At 38.5% G+C, this 15700-nt stretch overlaps 1 protein-coding gene across 2 annotated transcripts in view; it reads right to left on the bottom strand.

Moving 5' to 3' along the window:
• Positions 1-15384, bottom strand: part of NUDT9 (nudix hydrolase 9) — a gene marked incomplete at its 5' end in the record, with an annotated part of 29618 nt that extends 14234 nt beyond the window's left edge. Inside the window, 4 exons of one of the 2 annotated variants that reach the window (XM_079700144.1) lie at positions 945-1031; positions 4151-4246; positions 7414-7653; positions 15278-15384. In XM_079700144.1, the coding sequence (XP_079556270.1) occupies positions 945-1031; positions 4151-4246; positions 7414-7653; positions 15278-15384 (530 nt within the window). The remainder of the gene's footprint in view (positions 1-944; positions 1032-4150; positions 4247-7413; positions 7654-15277) is intronic. The other variant, XM_079700145.1, reaches the window with a different exon arrangement.
• Between the last annotated feature and the right edge of the window lie 316 nt (positions 15385-15700).

Here is a 15700-nt window from a genome sequence, read left to right on the forward strand (position 1 = left end):
ATCATTATGTCCCACACATCTGATTCTCTACTTTTCTGAAGCATCCTGTGTCATCCATATTACTTTGACATGTTTCTTTATTTAATATTTTCTATCTTGCAAATGAGAACATAGCTCCTCAATGACAGGAAGCAGAAACTTAGGACTGTTATACTCTTTCATATGCACCAAGGCACTTACTCAATTCTGAGAACAAATAAATGCTCAATAAATGTGTGGTGAACTAACTTTGTTGAAATGAGGCCTAACCTATTCACACAACATAAAACTACAGCTTTACACTTAAATCACATCACTATAATTTTACATAATGTCCCTTTAAAATATAGATTTCATGTGTGTGCATATGAATGTATATATACGTGTCTGTGTGCACACACACATATATATACACGTATATGCAGTCGGCTCTCTGTATCCATAGATGTGGAACCCATGGATAAGAAGGGCTGACTGTACTACCCCATTTTATGTAAGGGACTTAAGCATCCACAGATTTTGGTATCTGCTTGAGGCACAGGGGGTGGTCCTGGAACCAATCCCCCAGTATACCAAGGGATGACTCTATATAAAAACACATACAGGTGCTTCCCTGGTGGCGCAGTGGTTGAGAGTCTGCCTGCCGATGCAGGGGACACAGGTTCGTGCCCCGGTCCGGGAAGATCCCACATGCCGCGGAGCGGCTGGGCCCGTGAGCCATGGCCACTGAGCCTGCGCGTCTGGAGCCTGTGCTCCACAACAGGAGAGGCCACGGCAGTGAGAGGCCCGCGTACCGCAAAAAAATAATTAATAATAATAAATAAATAAAAACACATACATATACATATATACATCTGTGTGTGTGCATGTGTGTGTGTGTATAATGGATATGTAAAAACATGGTACAGTCTGTATTTATCCAATTACTTAGCTCTTTGCTACTGAAATGTGTTTTTAGTTCTTACCTGGTTATGATGGGATCTGCAGCATGATTGGGGCCCCATCGCCCCAAAAGCCCCCGGCCAACCAGTCCTGTCCGTCCTGCAGGATTTCTGGAAAAAAAAAAAAACCCATAAAATCAATTGAATGTGCTCATCTTTTTTAACACAACTTGATATGGCCCAAAACAAGGTAGTAAGAGCAATAAGAAGGAAATAATATCTCTACACAAATCCAGTAGCACTATTACATATTTGACACTCAAAGTACACATTTCCTTAGAGTGTTATTTAACTTTTCTTTTGTGCTTGTCTTAAGCTTTGGGCTTGATCCAGGAGGAGGATCTCATTTCCATAGTTGTTCTACAATATAAGAATTTGTTTCAGTTTTCACCTATACTTCAAAATTCAAACTAGAACCTTACTGGACTCAAATCTGGAAGAATGAAATGCCCCGCGCCTAATCATCGTCTACCTCTGCGACAGCAATGCTTTATCACTGAGGACACCCACGCTTCATTTTCTCAACATCCTCTTTTCCTACTCCACTCTCCTACAACCTGTCTCACTCAAATAGTTTGTTACATTTTAAAGTCCATTTTTTCACAGTGGGTTCTAGATTTTTATTAACAGTAATAGATATTTTGTAGCACATAATGAGGTAGAAGTATTTAATATTTCAAGATTTCAAATATACCAAATTCCATTTTTTAAAACAATTTTATAAAAATGCCAACTACTATTTAACCTAATGCCACACCCAATGTTAAAAAATCTGTCAGGTAAACATAGCAACATTCATGCCTGAGTGATTTTCTTCCAGTTTCTTCCAATATTCCTTAAATGTTCAACTTTTATTATGTAAAATGAAATGCCCTAATCTGCAATCTTACCTATTTAATGTTATATCTTTGATTCTCCCAGTATGTGAAAGTAAATAAACAACCTGTCAAATTTTCCTTTTCAGCCATCTCTTTTTACTCTGGGCTTCCCTGTGACTTTTATTAAAGTTGAGTGAATCTTTATATTGTTTTATACTAGACTCAGAAATATTTCAGCAAGACTTGCAAATAAAAACAGAAAGACAAGACACCTGGCCAGGTGACGATAATTCTACTTTTCAAATTCAGGAGGGGCAGAGTGGTCAGCAGCTATGTTCTATTCCATGTAACCATACACCCCTGAATACAAATGATCAAAGCCAGTATTAAGAGAGATAATGTTAATTTTTATAGATGACCAAGCCTGTTACTAATAAACTAGAAGCTGTAAAAAAGACACATAGATTATCTTATAGCCTGAGCAGCAGGGAAACTTGTTTGCAGAAAAAGAAAACCAAAGGCAACATATAAAGGAAAGCAGACATAAAGCAGAGAGACAGTTCTAATGGATTTCCAACTCCACCTGTTCCTAAAGTTAGCTGCACTTCTACTCTGGGCTTGAGATGATCCTATAGCCCTGTGGTAAAGTTCACTTTTTCACTCAAGCAAGCTAGAGTTGGTTTCCATTAGTCAGAGAGTCTTGACTAAAACAACAGGCTATCTTGCCTTTGCTGACTATCCTTTTATATATGTACATGTCTTTCAATATATTTTACCCAGAAAAGAATCTGAGGAATAAGTCAAATGCACGGACACTTTGACTTGAAAAGGTTCAATAACATAGAAAGGCAAGTAAGTAATGAACAAAGAAAGAATTTAGCAAAACTGAAAGACCAGGCTGGGGTGAGAGGAGCTCTACTATCTCCAAGTCTTAGAAGGACTAAAAATATTTTAGTTTTTGCAACATTTTTACGAGGTAATAAGCATGATTACCAAATCTGTGATCCTTTTTTTGTTTTATTTGAGGCACGCTAATTTTTACATTTCTTCCTAACTTGTATAATGCCTTCTTAAGGAAAATGGAAAATTTTGGAGTTGTGTAGAAAAATCATTTTTAGAAGTATACAAAGAGGGACTTCCCTGGCGGTCCAGTGGTTAAGAGTCTGTGCTTTCACTGCAGGGGGCACAGGTTCGATCCCTGGTCGGGGAACTAACATCCCACATCCCACTCACATGCTGTGCAGCACGCTAAAAGAAAATTAAAAATAAAAAAAGTACAAAAAGATACTTGATGTTAAATTGTTGGGTTATTTTTATTTTTACTCTTATATATTTGGACAAATTCTTACTTTAAGGTATGATCTCATTTTATAAATAACTACTGAAATACAGTTTTTAATCCTTTCCTTCTCTGTTAATTTATTCAATTACAATTGACCCTTGATCAATACTCCCATATAAACTTATAGTCAGCCCTCTGTATACACGGTTCCCCTGTATCTGTGGTTCCACATCCAGGGATTCAACCAAACTCAGATGGTGTAATTCTGTAATATTTACTATTGAAAAAAAATCCATGTATAAGTGGGTCTGTGTAGTTCAACCCCTGTTTTGTTCAAGAGTCAACTGTAATTATTTCTACTTCAAGGTAAGGTTACAAGAAGATGCATTCAAACCCTGTCTCTACCACTTATTCACTGTGTGCAAACAACTTACATTCTCTCTCCTTATCTGTAAATGGAACTAAAAATATCCACCCACAGGGTTATTGTGGTGATTTAATTAGATCCCATACATAAATTCTTTCATACAATGTCTGGCATATACAAGCACTCAATAAACATTAATTATATTGATAAAATAAAATGTATATTTTAAGGCAGGACAAGAAAATTTAAACATAAAATTTTCTATGTCCGTCTGGGCCTCCACCCTCCTTCCTTAATGTGCAGTGTGCATCTGCACTGCACATTAACCAGACCTCCTCAAAGATGGGAGTGCCTGCTTGACCATAAAAAATCCACTTTTTTCTCCTTTATTCTGACACTAGCCATGTAACTTCTTAAAAGAATGGCACTCTTTCCCATCGCTGAAAGATGTCATGGTGACTTGCTGCTTGCTTTGTATGTGCTCACCTGGACTGTATATCTTAGGTGAACTTTATGTAAAATATCGGTATGTCATTTTAATGTACAGTCCTTCATCTCGAAAATGTATATGACTGTATCTTCGAACAGGTGAAACAGTTCTCAGAGCTTTCTGAGAGTCTGTCCTCCGGGTTATAATCCTTAGTCGGTTTGAATAAAATTCCCTTTATTCTTCTTACCTTGATTGTTAATTGAATTTTCGTTGACAGTATTTTCTACCTTTTAGAGACCCATTATTGTAAGATGTCCCATCCCCGGTACCTACCTAGGTCTTCCATTTTCAATTTCATACAGGCCATTCTGGCTCTTTCTCTCAACATGGCCATCCTTTTCATTAAACTTTGGTGAAAAGCTGCTTTCACTGTAACGAGAATACCAATGCAAAATCAGAAATAATGACCCAATATTACCAACAGCTTAATAATGCCAGTCAGTTATTTATAAAAGCAGTATCCTTGAGACTAAATTTTTAGTTACAACTTTAGTTAGTTTTCATTTACAGATTCATCAACTCCTTCAAAACAGTTTCTGGAAAAAGAAAATTTGTTTAACCAAAACACCTTGTAAGACAAGGGTATGTGTGGTAACCCCTCTGGGAAGGACCAATGGCAGACAAACTGGAGCTCCTCCCACACACTACAAGAAGGTCTATGTTACTATTAGCAAAGTGGAAGTGTGCGTGGGCACAATATGGCAATTAATGGTTCCTATAGTTCTAAAAATAAGATTCCTTTGTCATTTCTACTATTTCAAAGTAATTTTAATTTCTTCAAATGTACACTGATTAATACTTTTATCAAAGTAAACCCGCAAAACATGAATTCACCCACAAACTTCATAATAACCATGATGTAGATTAAAAGAGATATAATATGCTGGAAATGTTCCAGATTTGATCTGGATATAGCTCTGGATTACAGAGTTATATAAATATAAAATCTTACTGAGCTACACCTGCATACTTAAGAAATGTATACTTTACTGCCTGTAGGTCATACTCAAAAAAATTTTTTTAAGCTATAAATAAACTACTTTCCTCTCCATTATGAAATCGCTGACATAATTGCACTGGCAGTGAATATTTATATAGCACTGGACAGTTCATGGGCAGTTCTGACATAAGTTTCACTTTTTTTCTTGCTTTAATTCCAATAAGCAAGAGAATAGATATATTTGTGCTCTGTTTTGGAAATAATTTCCAACTTGAACGATCCAGACATTTTCTCAAGACTTCTAACCATTCTTCCATTGAACACACATGTAAAAATAATTAAATGGTAAAAATCATGAAATTATAAAACCCGAGTTACAATGTTCTTGGGACTCTAGAAATTCACCATTATATGTGGAATCTAAAAAAATGGTACAAATGAACTTATTTACAAAACAGAAATAGAGTCACAGATGTAGAAAACAAACTTACGGTTACCAGGGGGGAAAGGAGGCAGGGGGATAAACTGGGAGATGGGGATTGACATATACACACCACTATATATAAAATAGGTAACTAATAAGGACCTACTGTATAACACAGGGAACTCTACTCAATACTCTGTAATGACCTATATGGGAAAAGAATCTAAAAAAGAGTGGATATATGTATAACTGATTCACTTTCCTGTACACCTGAAATTAACACAACATTGTAAATAACTATACTTCAATAAAAAATTTAAAAATAAAAGAAAGGAAACTAAATAAATAATGAATACTAGTTAATGAAATACTTGTTGAAGTATATAGGGGGAGATGTACTGATACATCAAGAAAACAAAATGGAAGGAGGAGGGATAGACAGATACATACGTGATAAAATAAGTATAATAAAATGTTGATAAAAGAATCAAAGTGGTGGATTTATGAGTGTTCCCCATAAAGTTCTTTCAAATTTTCTGTATGTTAGAAATGTTTCATAATAAAATTTTAGATAAATAAAGGGAGCCATCTTCTGGGGGAAAAAAAAAGCATGACTCTAGTTATAACTGAAGCATTAACGTTAGTAATAAAGCTTGATTTAGATAGTGATACAAATTTAACTTTTAAAACACAAATTGAATGAAAAATAAGAAGATGTATTGTCTTCCTCTGTTTACACTGTATAGCACCCCTGGCAACATCATTAATTTTAATTGTACATAATGTGTATGTATAATATATGTGTAAACATGTATATCCTCTAAAATGAGGGAAATGGAACTCATTTACAGCTAATAATTTCTCCACACGTTAGCTTCATGATTAATTAATAATCCAAGTACTATCACAAACACACCTTTGGATTAAATAAGGAAACTGTGGGTAGAAATCAAGTCACAGCAATAAGTGACCTGGTAAAGTTTAACAACCTAATGAACTAATACTGGATCAATCCAACTAGCAAAAATTCTTATTTAACTGACTAAATAAGGCCTTGAGAGGACTATCATTTATAATAAATTTACCCATTAAATCAAACTTATAAAATGTTCCAAAACTAGGGCAGCAGTTTAGCAGAGTAGTTAAGGGCATGAAATCTGAAGTCAGACTGAGTTCAAGTCCAAGCTATACCATCTACTAGCTACATGACCGACCATATGCAAAGGACAAACTTTCTGTGCTTCCAGTTTTTGTGTGTGTTTATTTTTCTATAAAGTAGAAATAACAACCCTGTCTGCCTTCCAGAATAGTTATAAGAATAAAATAAAATAATGGTTATAAAATATTTAGTACAGTGCCTAGCTCATAGTTAGCACATTTTACAATTCTATCATTATATTTATCAAAAGAAACATACATATAAAATGTGAATCAACACAGCACTTCTCTGAATTTAGTCAAAACATTTTTGCTTGACTTTATTTTTTTTCCTCTTTCTCTCTCCTTTTTCTATCTTCTCACACTGGTCTAATTTTATCATCATCCTGTTCTTAGTAATCTGGAAAAAGTTTCTGAAAAATATTTTCACTATTCAAATACAAGTCTAGCTATGTTGGAAAATAACCACAAAATGTGTTATTGATAACCCAAACAAAAGAAATGAAAACAGAGACCACCACTTGTCATTTCATAAAATAAAAAACTCCACAACAAAATAGATTTACCCATTTGGAAAGATCATCATAAAACCCCCAAAAGAATAAACAAAAATGAACTCAATAGCTTTGGCAAGAATTCAAGCAAATGTGAGGGACTTCCCTGGTGGTCCAGTGGGTAAGACTCCGTGCTCCCAATGCAGGGGGCCTGGGTTCAAGCCCTGGTCGGGGAACTAGATCATACATGCATGCCGCAACTAAGAAGCCCGCCTGCCACAACTAAGAGCCCATACGCCGCAACTAAGAGCCCATGTGCCGCAACTAAGACCTGGCACAGCCAAAATAAATAAATAAATATTTTTAAAAAAAAGAATTCAAGCAAATGTGGAAACTGAGTTATAATAAAGTCAAGCACTGGATAAAAACTATTTTTCAACTGTAAAATGATAATTTACAAATACAACCATTACCTTCTCCAAAAGTCTTACACCCGGCTAACACCAACTAATTTACTCACCTGATCTGAGGATCTGCCCACCGAGGTCCAGCCAAGACAGAGACTGCAGTGTATTCCACAGGATTATAGTCTTGCCACTCAACAAGCCAGCCTACCTTTTCATTAGGAACCTGGCTGCGTTGAACTTTTGAACCTGGGTAAGGAGATGTCCGAGCCTTGTTGTGGGAATTCTCTTTGGTACCATTAGAACCAGACATCATGTTGGAGTTAAGATGAAATCCACAGGATGAAAATGAGTTACTGGGAGGAAAAAGAAAAATGTTTTATATAAGTACAAAATTAATTAATTAAAGAACCTAATTCACAGACCCCAAAATAGAACTTTTCAAAGACTCAAAAATCAGAAAATTCTAATTTGATGCATATTCGTGTAAAGATCCAACATCTGTGAGAGATTATTTTCAAATATAAAAATATTGCTAGGGACTTCCCTGGTGGTCCAGTGGCCAAGACACTGTACTCTCAATGCACTGGGCACGGGTTCAATCCCTGGTTGGGGAACTAGATCCCACATGCATGCTGCAGCTAAGAAGCCTGCATGCTGCAACTAAGAAGCCTGCGTGCCTCAACTAAAGATCTTGCATGCCACAACTAAGATCCCACACACGGCAACGAAGATCCCAAGTGCCGCAACTGAGTCCCGGTACAGCCTAAATAAATAAATAAATATTTTTTAAAAATATTGCTAAATCTTATTAATTGAAACCTACTCACTGAATTTATTTTCGTTGAGAAAAAGGGAGAGAAGTTTACTTTTGTTAGCACAAATGTTGGGGAAGAGAAGTTTGTTATAAAAATTCAACCACAAAAACAAATGTAAAGGAAGACTCTTAGGTCTACATGAAGGAATCAATTTTAAAAAATAGTTTATGGTCTAACATACATGTGTAAAAAATGTATGGCAAAAATAGCATAAAAGAATAACAGGAAATGGAAATATATTGTTGTAGGATTCTTACATTATACACAAAGTAATGTAATATTACTTGAAGTCAGACTGTGATAAATGTACAAATTATAAACTTTAGAGTAAAATAAGAGGTGTAGAGCTGAAATAACTAGATAGCATATACAAAAAAAGGGAAAACAAAAAACTGAATCTTAACCTTTACCTCACAGCCTACACAAAAATTTTTCATTTCTCTTCCTGACTCTTCTCTGTACCGAGAGGATGAGCCCCCAGAATGTCTGGCTGTAAAGGCCAGCGGGGCTTACTTTCTGGAGAGCTAGAGAGTGGAAACAGACTGCGCTCTCTCACGCTCTGGGACCCAGGGCAGAAGCAGTAATCTGAAAGGAGCCTGGGTCAGACCCACTTGCTCATCTTGGAGAGCTGCCCAGAGACGCAGAAGCAACTGGGACTCACCCTGCGAGCACGAACACTGGTGGCAGTCATCTTGGGGAGCTCATTCTACCACAGGGACTCTGGTGCTGGGAAGCACCACTTTGGAATCCTCCCCCCAGCTTATTAGACCCTGGACCTGGACCTACCCACAAGCCTGTCAGCAACAGTACTGGAACATCACAGACCAAGCAGCTAGCTAGGTGGGGACACGCAGCTCCATCCACTAGCAGGTCAGCAGCCTTAAGTTGCCCTGAGCACACAGCCACCTGGGGGACGGACACTGTCCACCAGAGGGCCCAAGACCCGGCCCACACACCAGTGGGTGGGCACCAGCCCTGGGATCCCCTGGGTCCCAGCCTCGTCCACCAGGAGGCCAACAATAGATCCGGGACCCCAGCCCCACTACCACCCAACCCAGAACCTGGCTCTGCCCACAGGTGAGCCAACAGCAGAGTCCTCCAGGGCTCTGCAGCCAGCTGCCTCCTGATGCAGCCCTGCCCACCACTGGCAGGCAGCTTCTGCAGGAGGCAGAGCCTGGCAACTGATGGATGTGGGCCAGCCACGTGTACCAGAGTGCCCACAGTAGTCAGCCTGCCATACAAGAAGGACCCACACAGCCCACATGTGGGGCACCCTTAGAGCTCTAGTGACCAGAGAGTAGTGCACTATTGGGGCTCATAGGATGTCGCCTATAAAAGGCCACTTCTCCAAAGTCAGGAAATGTAACCAACCTACCAAATACATAAAAATAAAAACAGCAAATTAGGCAAAATGAGGTGACAGAGGATATGTTCCAAATGAAAGAACAAGATAAAACCCCAGAAGAAGAACAAAGTGAAGTGGAGATAGGCAATATCTAATAAAGAGTTCAAGGTAATGATCATAAAGATGATCGAAGAACTTGTTAGAAAACTGGATGAACAGAGTGAGAAGTTAGAAGTTTTTAACAAAGAGTTAGGGACTTCCCTGGTGGCACAGTAGTTATGAATTCACTTGCCAGTGCAGGAGACATGGGTTTGATCCCTGGTCTGGGAAGATTCCACATGCCACAGAGCAACTAGGCCCATGCACTCTACTACTGAGCCTGCGCTCTAGAGCCCATGTGCCGCGACTACTGAAGCCCATGCGCCCTAGGGCCCATGTGCCACAACTACTGAGCCCACGTGCTGCAACTACCTAGAGCACCTAGAGCCCGTGCTCCACAAGAGAAGCTACCGCAATAAGAAGTGTGCGCACCACAATGAAGAGTAGCCCCCGCTTGCCGCAACTAGAGAAGCCCGTGCGCAGCAACGAAGACCCAATGATGCCAAAAAAATAATTTAAAAAAAGAGTTAGAAAATATAAAGAAGAACTAACCAGAGACAAAGAATACAATAACTGAAATGAAAAAATACACTAGAAGGAATCAACAGTAGACCAGATGATACAGAGGAATGGATCATCAAGCTAGAAGACAGAGTAGTGGAAGTCACTGGAGCAGAACAGAAAAAAAGGAAAAAGAATAAAAAGAAATGAGAACAGTTTAAGAGACATCAAGTGCACTAATATTTGCATTACAGGAGTCCTAGAAGGTGAAGACAGAGAAAGTGGCAGAGAACATATTTGAAGACATAACAGCTGAAAACTTCCCTGACCTGGGAAAGGAAACACACAACCAGGTCAGGAAGCACAGAGAGTCCCAAACAGGATCAACCCAAAGAGGACCACACTGAGGACCAAATCAACATCATAATTAAAGTGGCAAAAATTTTAAAAAGAATATTAAAAGCAGCAAGGGAAAAGCAACAAGTTACATACAAAGGGACTCTCGTAAGGCTATCTGCTCATTTTTCAGCAGAAACTCTGCAGGCCAAAAGGGAGTGGCATGATATTTTTTAAATGATGAAAGGGAAAAACCTACAACCAAGAATACTGTACCCAGAGACTTCCTGGTGGTCCAGTGGTTAAGACTCCGCACTTCCTCTGCAGGGGGCACAGGTTCAATCCCTGGTCAGGGAACTAAGATCCCACATGCCACACAGTATGGCGAAAAAAATAAAAAATAAAGCTGGTGTAAATATGGGAAAATGTAAACTCATATACACTATTAGTGTGCAAATAGATACAATTTAAAAAAAAGAATACTGACAAGGCTTTCATCCAGATTTGATGGAGAGATCAGAAGTTTTACAAACAAGCAAAAGCCAAAAGAGTTCAGCACCACCAATCCTGGTGTAAATTTACTTTTCACTTCTGTTTCATTATTTCCTAATACAGCTCATTTTCTAAACAATTTTATTTTCAATCAAATTCAGAAAAATGAAGGGACCTGCAGTTCTAAGAGGGAAGTTCATAGTGATACAAGCCTACCTCGGGAAACAAGAAAAATCTCAAATAAATAACCTAACCTTACACCTAAAGGAACTAGAAAATTAAGGACGAACAAAACCTAAAGCTAGTAGGAAGAAAGAAATCATAAAGACCACAACAGAAATAAATAAAATAGAGACTAAAAAAACAACAGATAAATGGAACAGAAAAAAAGCCCAGAAACGACCCCACACTTATATGGGCAATTAATCTACAACAGCAGAGGCAACAATATACAATGGAGAATGGCAGCCTCTTCAATAAATGTGAAAGAAACAAACTTGACTACTTTCTCACACCATGCACAAAAATAATTTCCAAATGAGTTAAAGACTTAAATGTAAGACCTGAAACCATAAAACTTCTAGAAGAAAACATAATCAGTACACTCTTTGACACTGGTCTTAGCAAGATTTTTTGGATGTGTCTCCTCTGGCAAGGGAAACAAAAGCAAAAATAAACAAATGGGACTACATCAAACTAAAAAGCTTTTGCAAAGGAAACTATCAGCAAAACAAAAAGGCTGCTGACTGAACAGGAGAAGATATTTGCAAACAATATATCTGATAGGTTGTTAATATCCAAAATATACAAAAAACCCATAAAACACAACGTTAAAAACAAACAACCCAATTAAAAAAAATGGGTGGAGGATCTGAATAGATATTTTTCCAAAGAAGACACAGAAATGGCCAACAGAACATGAAAATATGCTCAACATTGCTAATCATCATGGAAATGCAAATCAAAACCACAATGAGGTATCACCTTATACCTGTCAGAATGGCTATTATCAAAAAGACAACAAATAACAAGTGTTGGTGAGGATGCGGAGAAAAGGGAACGCTTGTGCGCTGCTAATGGGAATGTAAATTGGTGTAGCCACTACGGAAAACAATATGGAGATTCCTCCAAAAAATTAAAAATAGAACTACCATATGATCCAGCAATTCCACTGCTGGGTATTTATGTGAAGAAACCAAAATCACTAATTAGAAAAAATACACGCACCTCCACGTTCACAGCAGCATTATTTATAATAGCCAAGATATGGAAGCAGCCTAAGTGCCCATCAAAAGATGAATGGATAAAGGTGTCTCTCTCTCTCTCTCTCTCTCTCTCTCTCTCTCTCTCTCTCACACACACACACACACACACACACACACACAGTGGAATATTACTCAGCTATAAAAAAGGAATGAAATCTTTCCATTTGTGACAACACGCTTGGACTCAGAGAGTATTATGCTAAGTGAAGTGTCACACAGAGAAAAGAGAAAGACAAATACTGTCTTTCCACTTATATGTGGAATCTAAAACACAAAACAAATAAACAAACATAACAAGACAGAGTCATAGATACATAGAACAAACAGGTGGTTGCCAGATGAGAGGGTGGTAGGGGGAGGAAAGAAGTAGAAAAGGGAGAAGATTAATTGAGGTACAAACTTCCAGGTACAAAATAAATGAGTCACGAATATGAAATGTAAGATGTGGGGAATAACTATGTTATCTTTGTATGGTGACATAAGGTAACTAGACTTACCCTGGTTATCAAGTTAAAATGTATGGAAATACCAAATCACTATGTTGTGTAACAGGAACTAACATAGTGTGGTAGGTCAATTATACTTCAAAAACAAACTCATAGAAAAAGCGATCAGATTTGTGGTCACAAGGCGGGGGGGCGGGGCTAGAGGGGAAACTGGATGAAGGTGGTCAAAAGGTACACACAAACTTCCAGTCACAAGACAAAAACGTACTAGGGATATAATGTACAACATGATAAATATAATTAACACTGCTGTATGTTATATAAATATATAAGAGTGGTTAAGAGAGTAAATCCTAAAGTTCTCATCACAAGGAAAAACATTTTTTTCTATTTAATTTTGTATTTATCTGGGATGACGGATGTTCACTAAACATGTTGTGACCGTCATTTCATGATGTATTTCAAATATTTATGCTGTACACATTAATCTTATACAGTGTTGTATATCCATTTTATCTCAATAAAACTGAAGGGAAGAATTATGAAAATAAATTTTATATTATAGGTATATACGTATTTAGATTTGTTTATAACCTAAGTCTTCAAACAAGGAATTAATCAAATTTGTTTTTATATTTCTATTACATTTTATTTATAACCACATTATTCAGCAAACTTCACTTTTATACCTTCACAGTCAAATCAGAGGGGATAATCTTAGCAAAAGTATTAGAAGCCTTCATCAAAATTTCCCCAAGACCTCCCTTACTCCTTTGATATTCAGACCATTCTTGCCTGAAACACTATCTTTTCATTGGTTTTGTCAACTTTTTTTTTTTAACAAGAGCATTATGTCTTTTATTTTCCATGTACCTGTCCCTGTGTGAATCGAGGAAAGGATACTACCTTTTTTTTTTTTTAATAGACTTAATTTTTTAAAGCAGTTTCAGGTTCACAGCAAAACTGTGCAGAAAACACAGAGCTCCCATGTACCCCCAGTCTCCCCGCCATACACACACAAAGCGCCCCCCATACCAACATGCCCCACCAGAGAGTTACATTGGAAATAAGTGGGCCCAAATGTCCTAAGTGAGCAGTTGGACGGTAACCATGAAATCAGCCCTCCTCCCTCCCTACCCTACAAACAAAAAGTCAGTATTAGTTGTTTGTACCCAGGATAAAACCAAAATTTAAAGAAAATGAAGGACTAGAATCTCTATTGTGAATTAGGTATTAGAGAACACAGCAGAAATTTAGGCTTAATATCTCCGTAATTCACACTGAGGAAATAAAGTTAGAGCAGCTATGTTCAGCGGGGAAGCTGCTACACAAGTGTAAAGTGTGGAACGGGAAGGGGGAGGTTTCCAGCCTGTCCACCTGCTGCCACCTGCTCACACACCCTCAGCCGAAACCATCAGGTCGAGGTGCACTGGTACCTGGGGGCAATTCAATCAGTGCTCCTGTTTAGAGAAAACAATGCCTATTATCTACATTAATCAAAATATAAATAACTAGCATCCGCCAGATGCTTGAGAAAAAAACATAAGGAAAAGGGACCAAAAAGGAAAAGAACCACTGACCCAGAAGGGTCAGACAATTCAGGAAACACAAGATAATTTTTATTCTAATTATCATTTTTACAGATTCAAAGGACTTTTAGAGCCATAAAATAAGAAAAGGCCATTAAAGAGAGCAATTAGGGGGGAAAAGTTCTTGTCAAAATTTACAATTCAGTAGAAGAGATGACAGAATGCACAGGACAGCAGTCTGAACTAGTAATCTAGAAGATAAATTTGAGGAAAATCTCTGAGAACTTCATACAAAAAGACAAACCAATCGAAAATTAAAGAAAAAGAGAAATAGAGGCACTACCCAGAAAGTCCAGAAGCTATCACTGGAGTTCCGGGGGTGGGGAAAAAGGACAGGACAGAAGAAAAAATGGGGGAAAAAACAAATAGAAGAAAATTTCCTCGTGCCGAAAGTAAACATGACATGACAAGCAAAAAAATAAATAAACAAAAAACAAACCAAAAAAACTAGAGGCAGCCTCATAAAACTTGTTTATTACTCCGTGCCTAGCATGGGCATGGTACCTAGGACATCGTGTTTAGAAACCAGAAGGAGAGAGGAATAAAAGGAGGAGGCAGTGTGAGCTACCATAAATGCCTGAATTTATCCAAGGCAAATTTTTTTAAAAAGGTAACTAATAAATATATTATCTACACTGAAATGGAGAAGTGGAGGAGAGCAATGACGACTTATATTTTTCCTTTTACAGCATTTATACTGTTCGCATCTTTAAACTACGTGCATGTGCTAATTTTAACAATCATGTTTTAAGTATTAACCAAAAAAAAAAAAAAAAAAAAAACACCCAAAAAACAAAAAAATGGCACGGAACACCACCACACCCAAACATGTGCTATTTAAACTCTCTGGGGACAAGAATGTTAGTGACTCATGGAGGATGGCAAAGTTCGAGTATCATAAGAAAGGTCACTACCACTTGTTTTTCTCAAAAGGCAGGTAAAACATTTTAGAGCCTTTTAAAAAACGTGTATATGGCCGTAAAGAGCTGGGACCCAAGCAAAGCCTACTGAAGCCGCCCGACCAGAAGCTGCTTCCCCCTCGCAAAGCAAGGACTCAGGACAAGGAGCCAGCACTAGAAGAGGGAATACCTGCACGCCGCGATGCTGCAACGGCCCAAGGACTTGAGAGTCACAGAGGCCAAGGCCACAGAGAGAGATACGGTGGCTAAAGTCTTCCCCAGGAAGCGTCCGGCCATCAGCGGTCCGCGGGGAGATGTGCGGAGCGTGGTCGCTGTTAGCTTGGGCCTCAGCCTCCGGCCTCCCCACACCCCTGGGCCCCGGGTATCCAGCAGGCACTAGGACCGGGCGGCCCTCGGGTTCCGGAGCTGGAGCAGCCAGTTTTATCTCATCAACACACAGGGCACCAAATGCCCTCCCCAAACAACAGCCCAGCTCAACACGCCCCCCAGGGAACGCCCAAGCGGCCAGCGCCAGCAGTCGGGAAAAGAGCCAACCGGTCCGTGACGTCCCCGGTGCGCGACGGCACTTTACGGCAGCGCCGCAAAGCGAAGA

Source organism: Hyperoodon ampullatus, assembly GCF_949752795.1.
Source record: "Hyperoodon ampullatus genome assembly, chromosome: 1".
NCBI classification, from domain to species: domain Eukaryota; kingdom Metazoa; phylum Chordata; class Mammalia; order Artiodactyla; family Ziphiidae; genus Hyperoodon; species Hyperoodon ampullatus.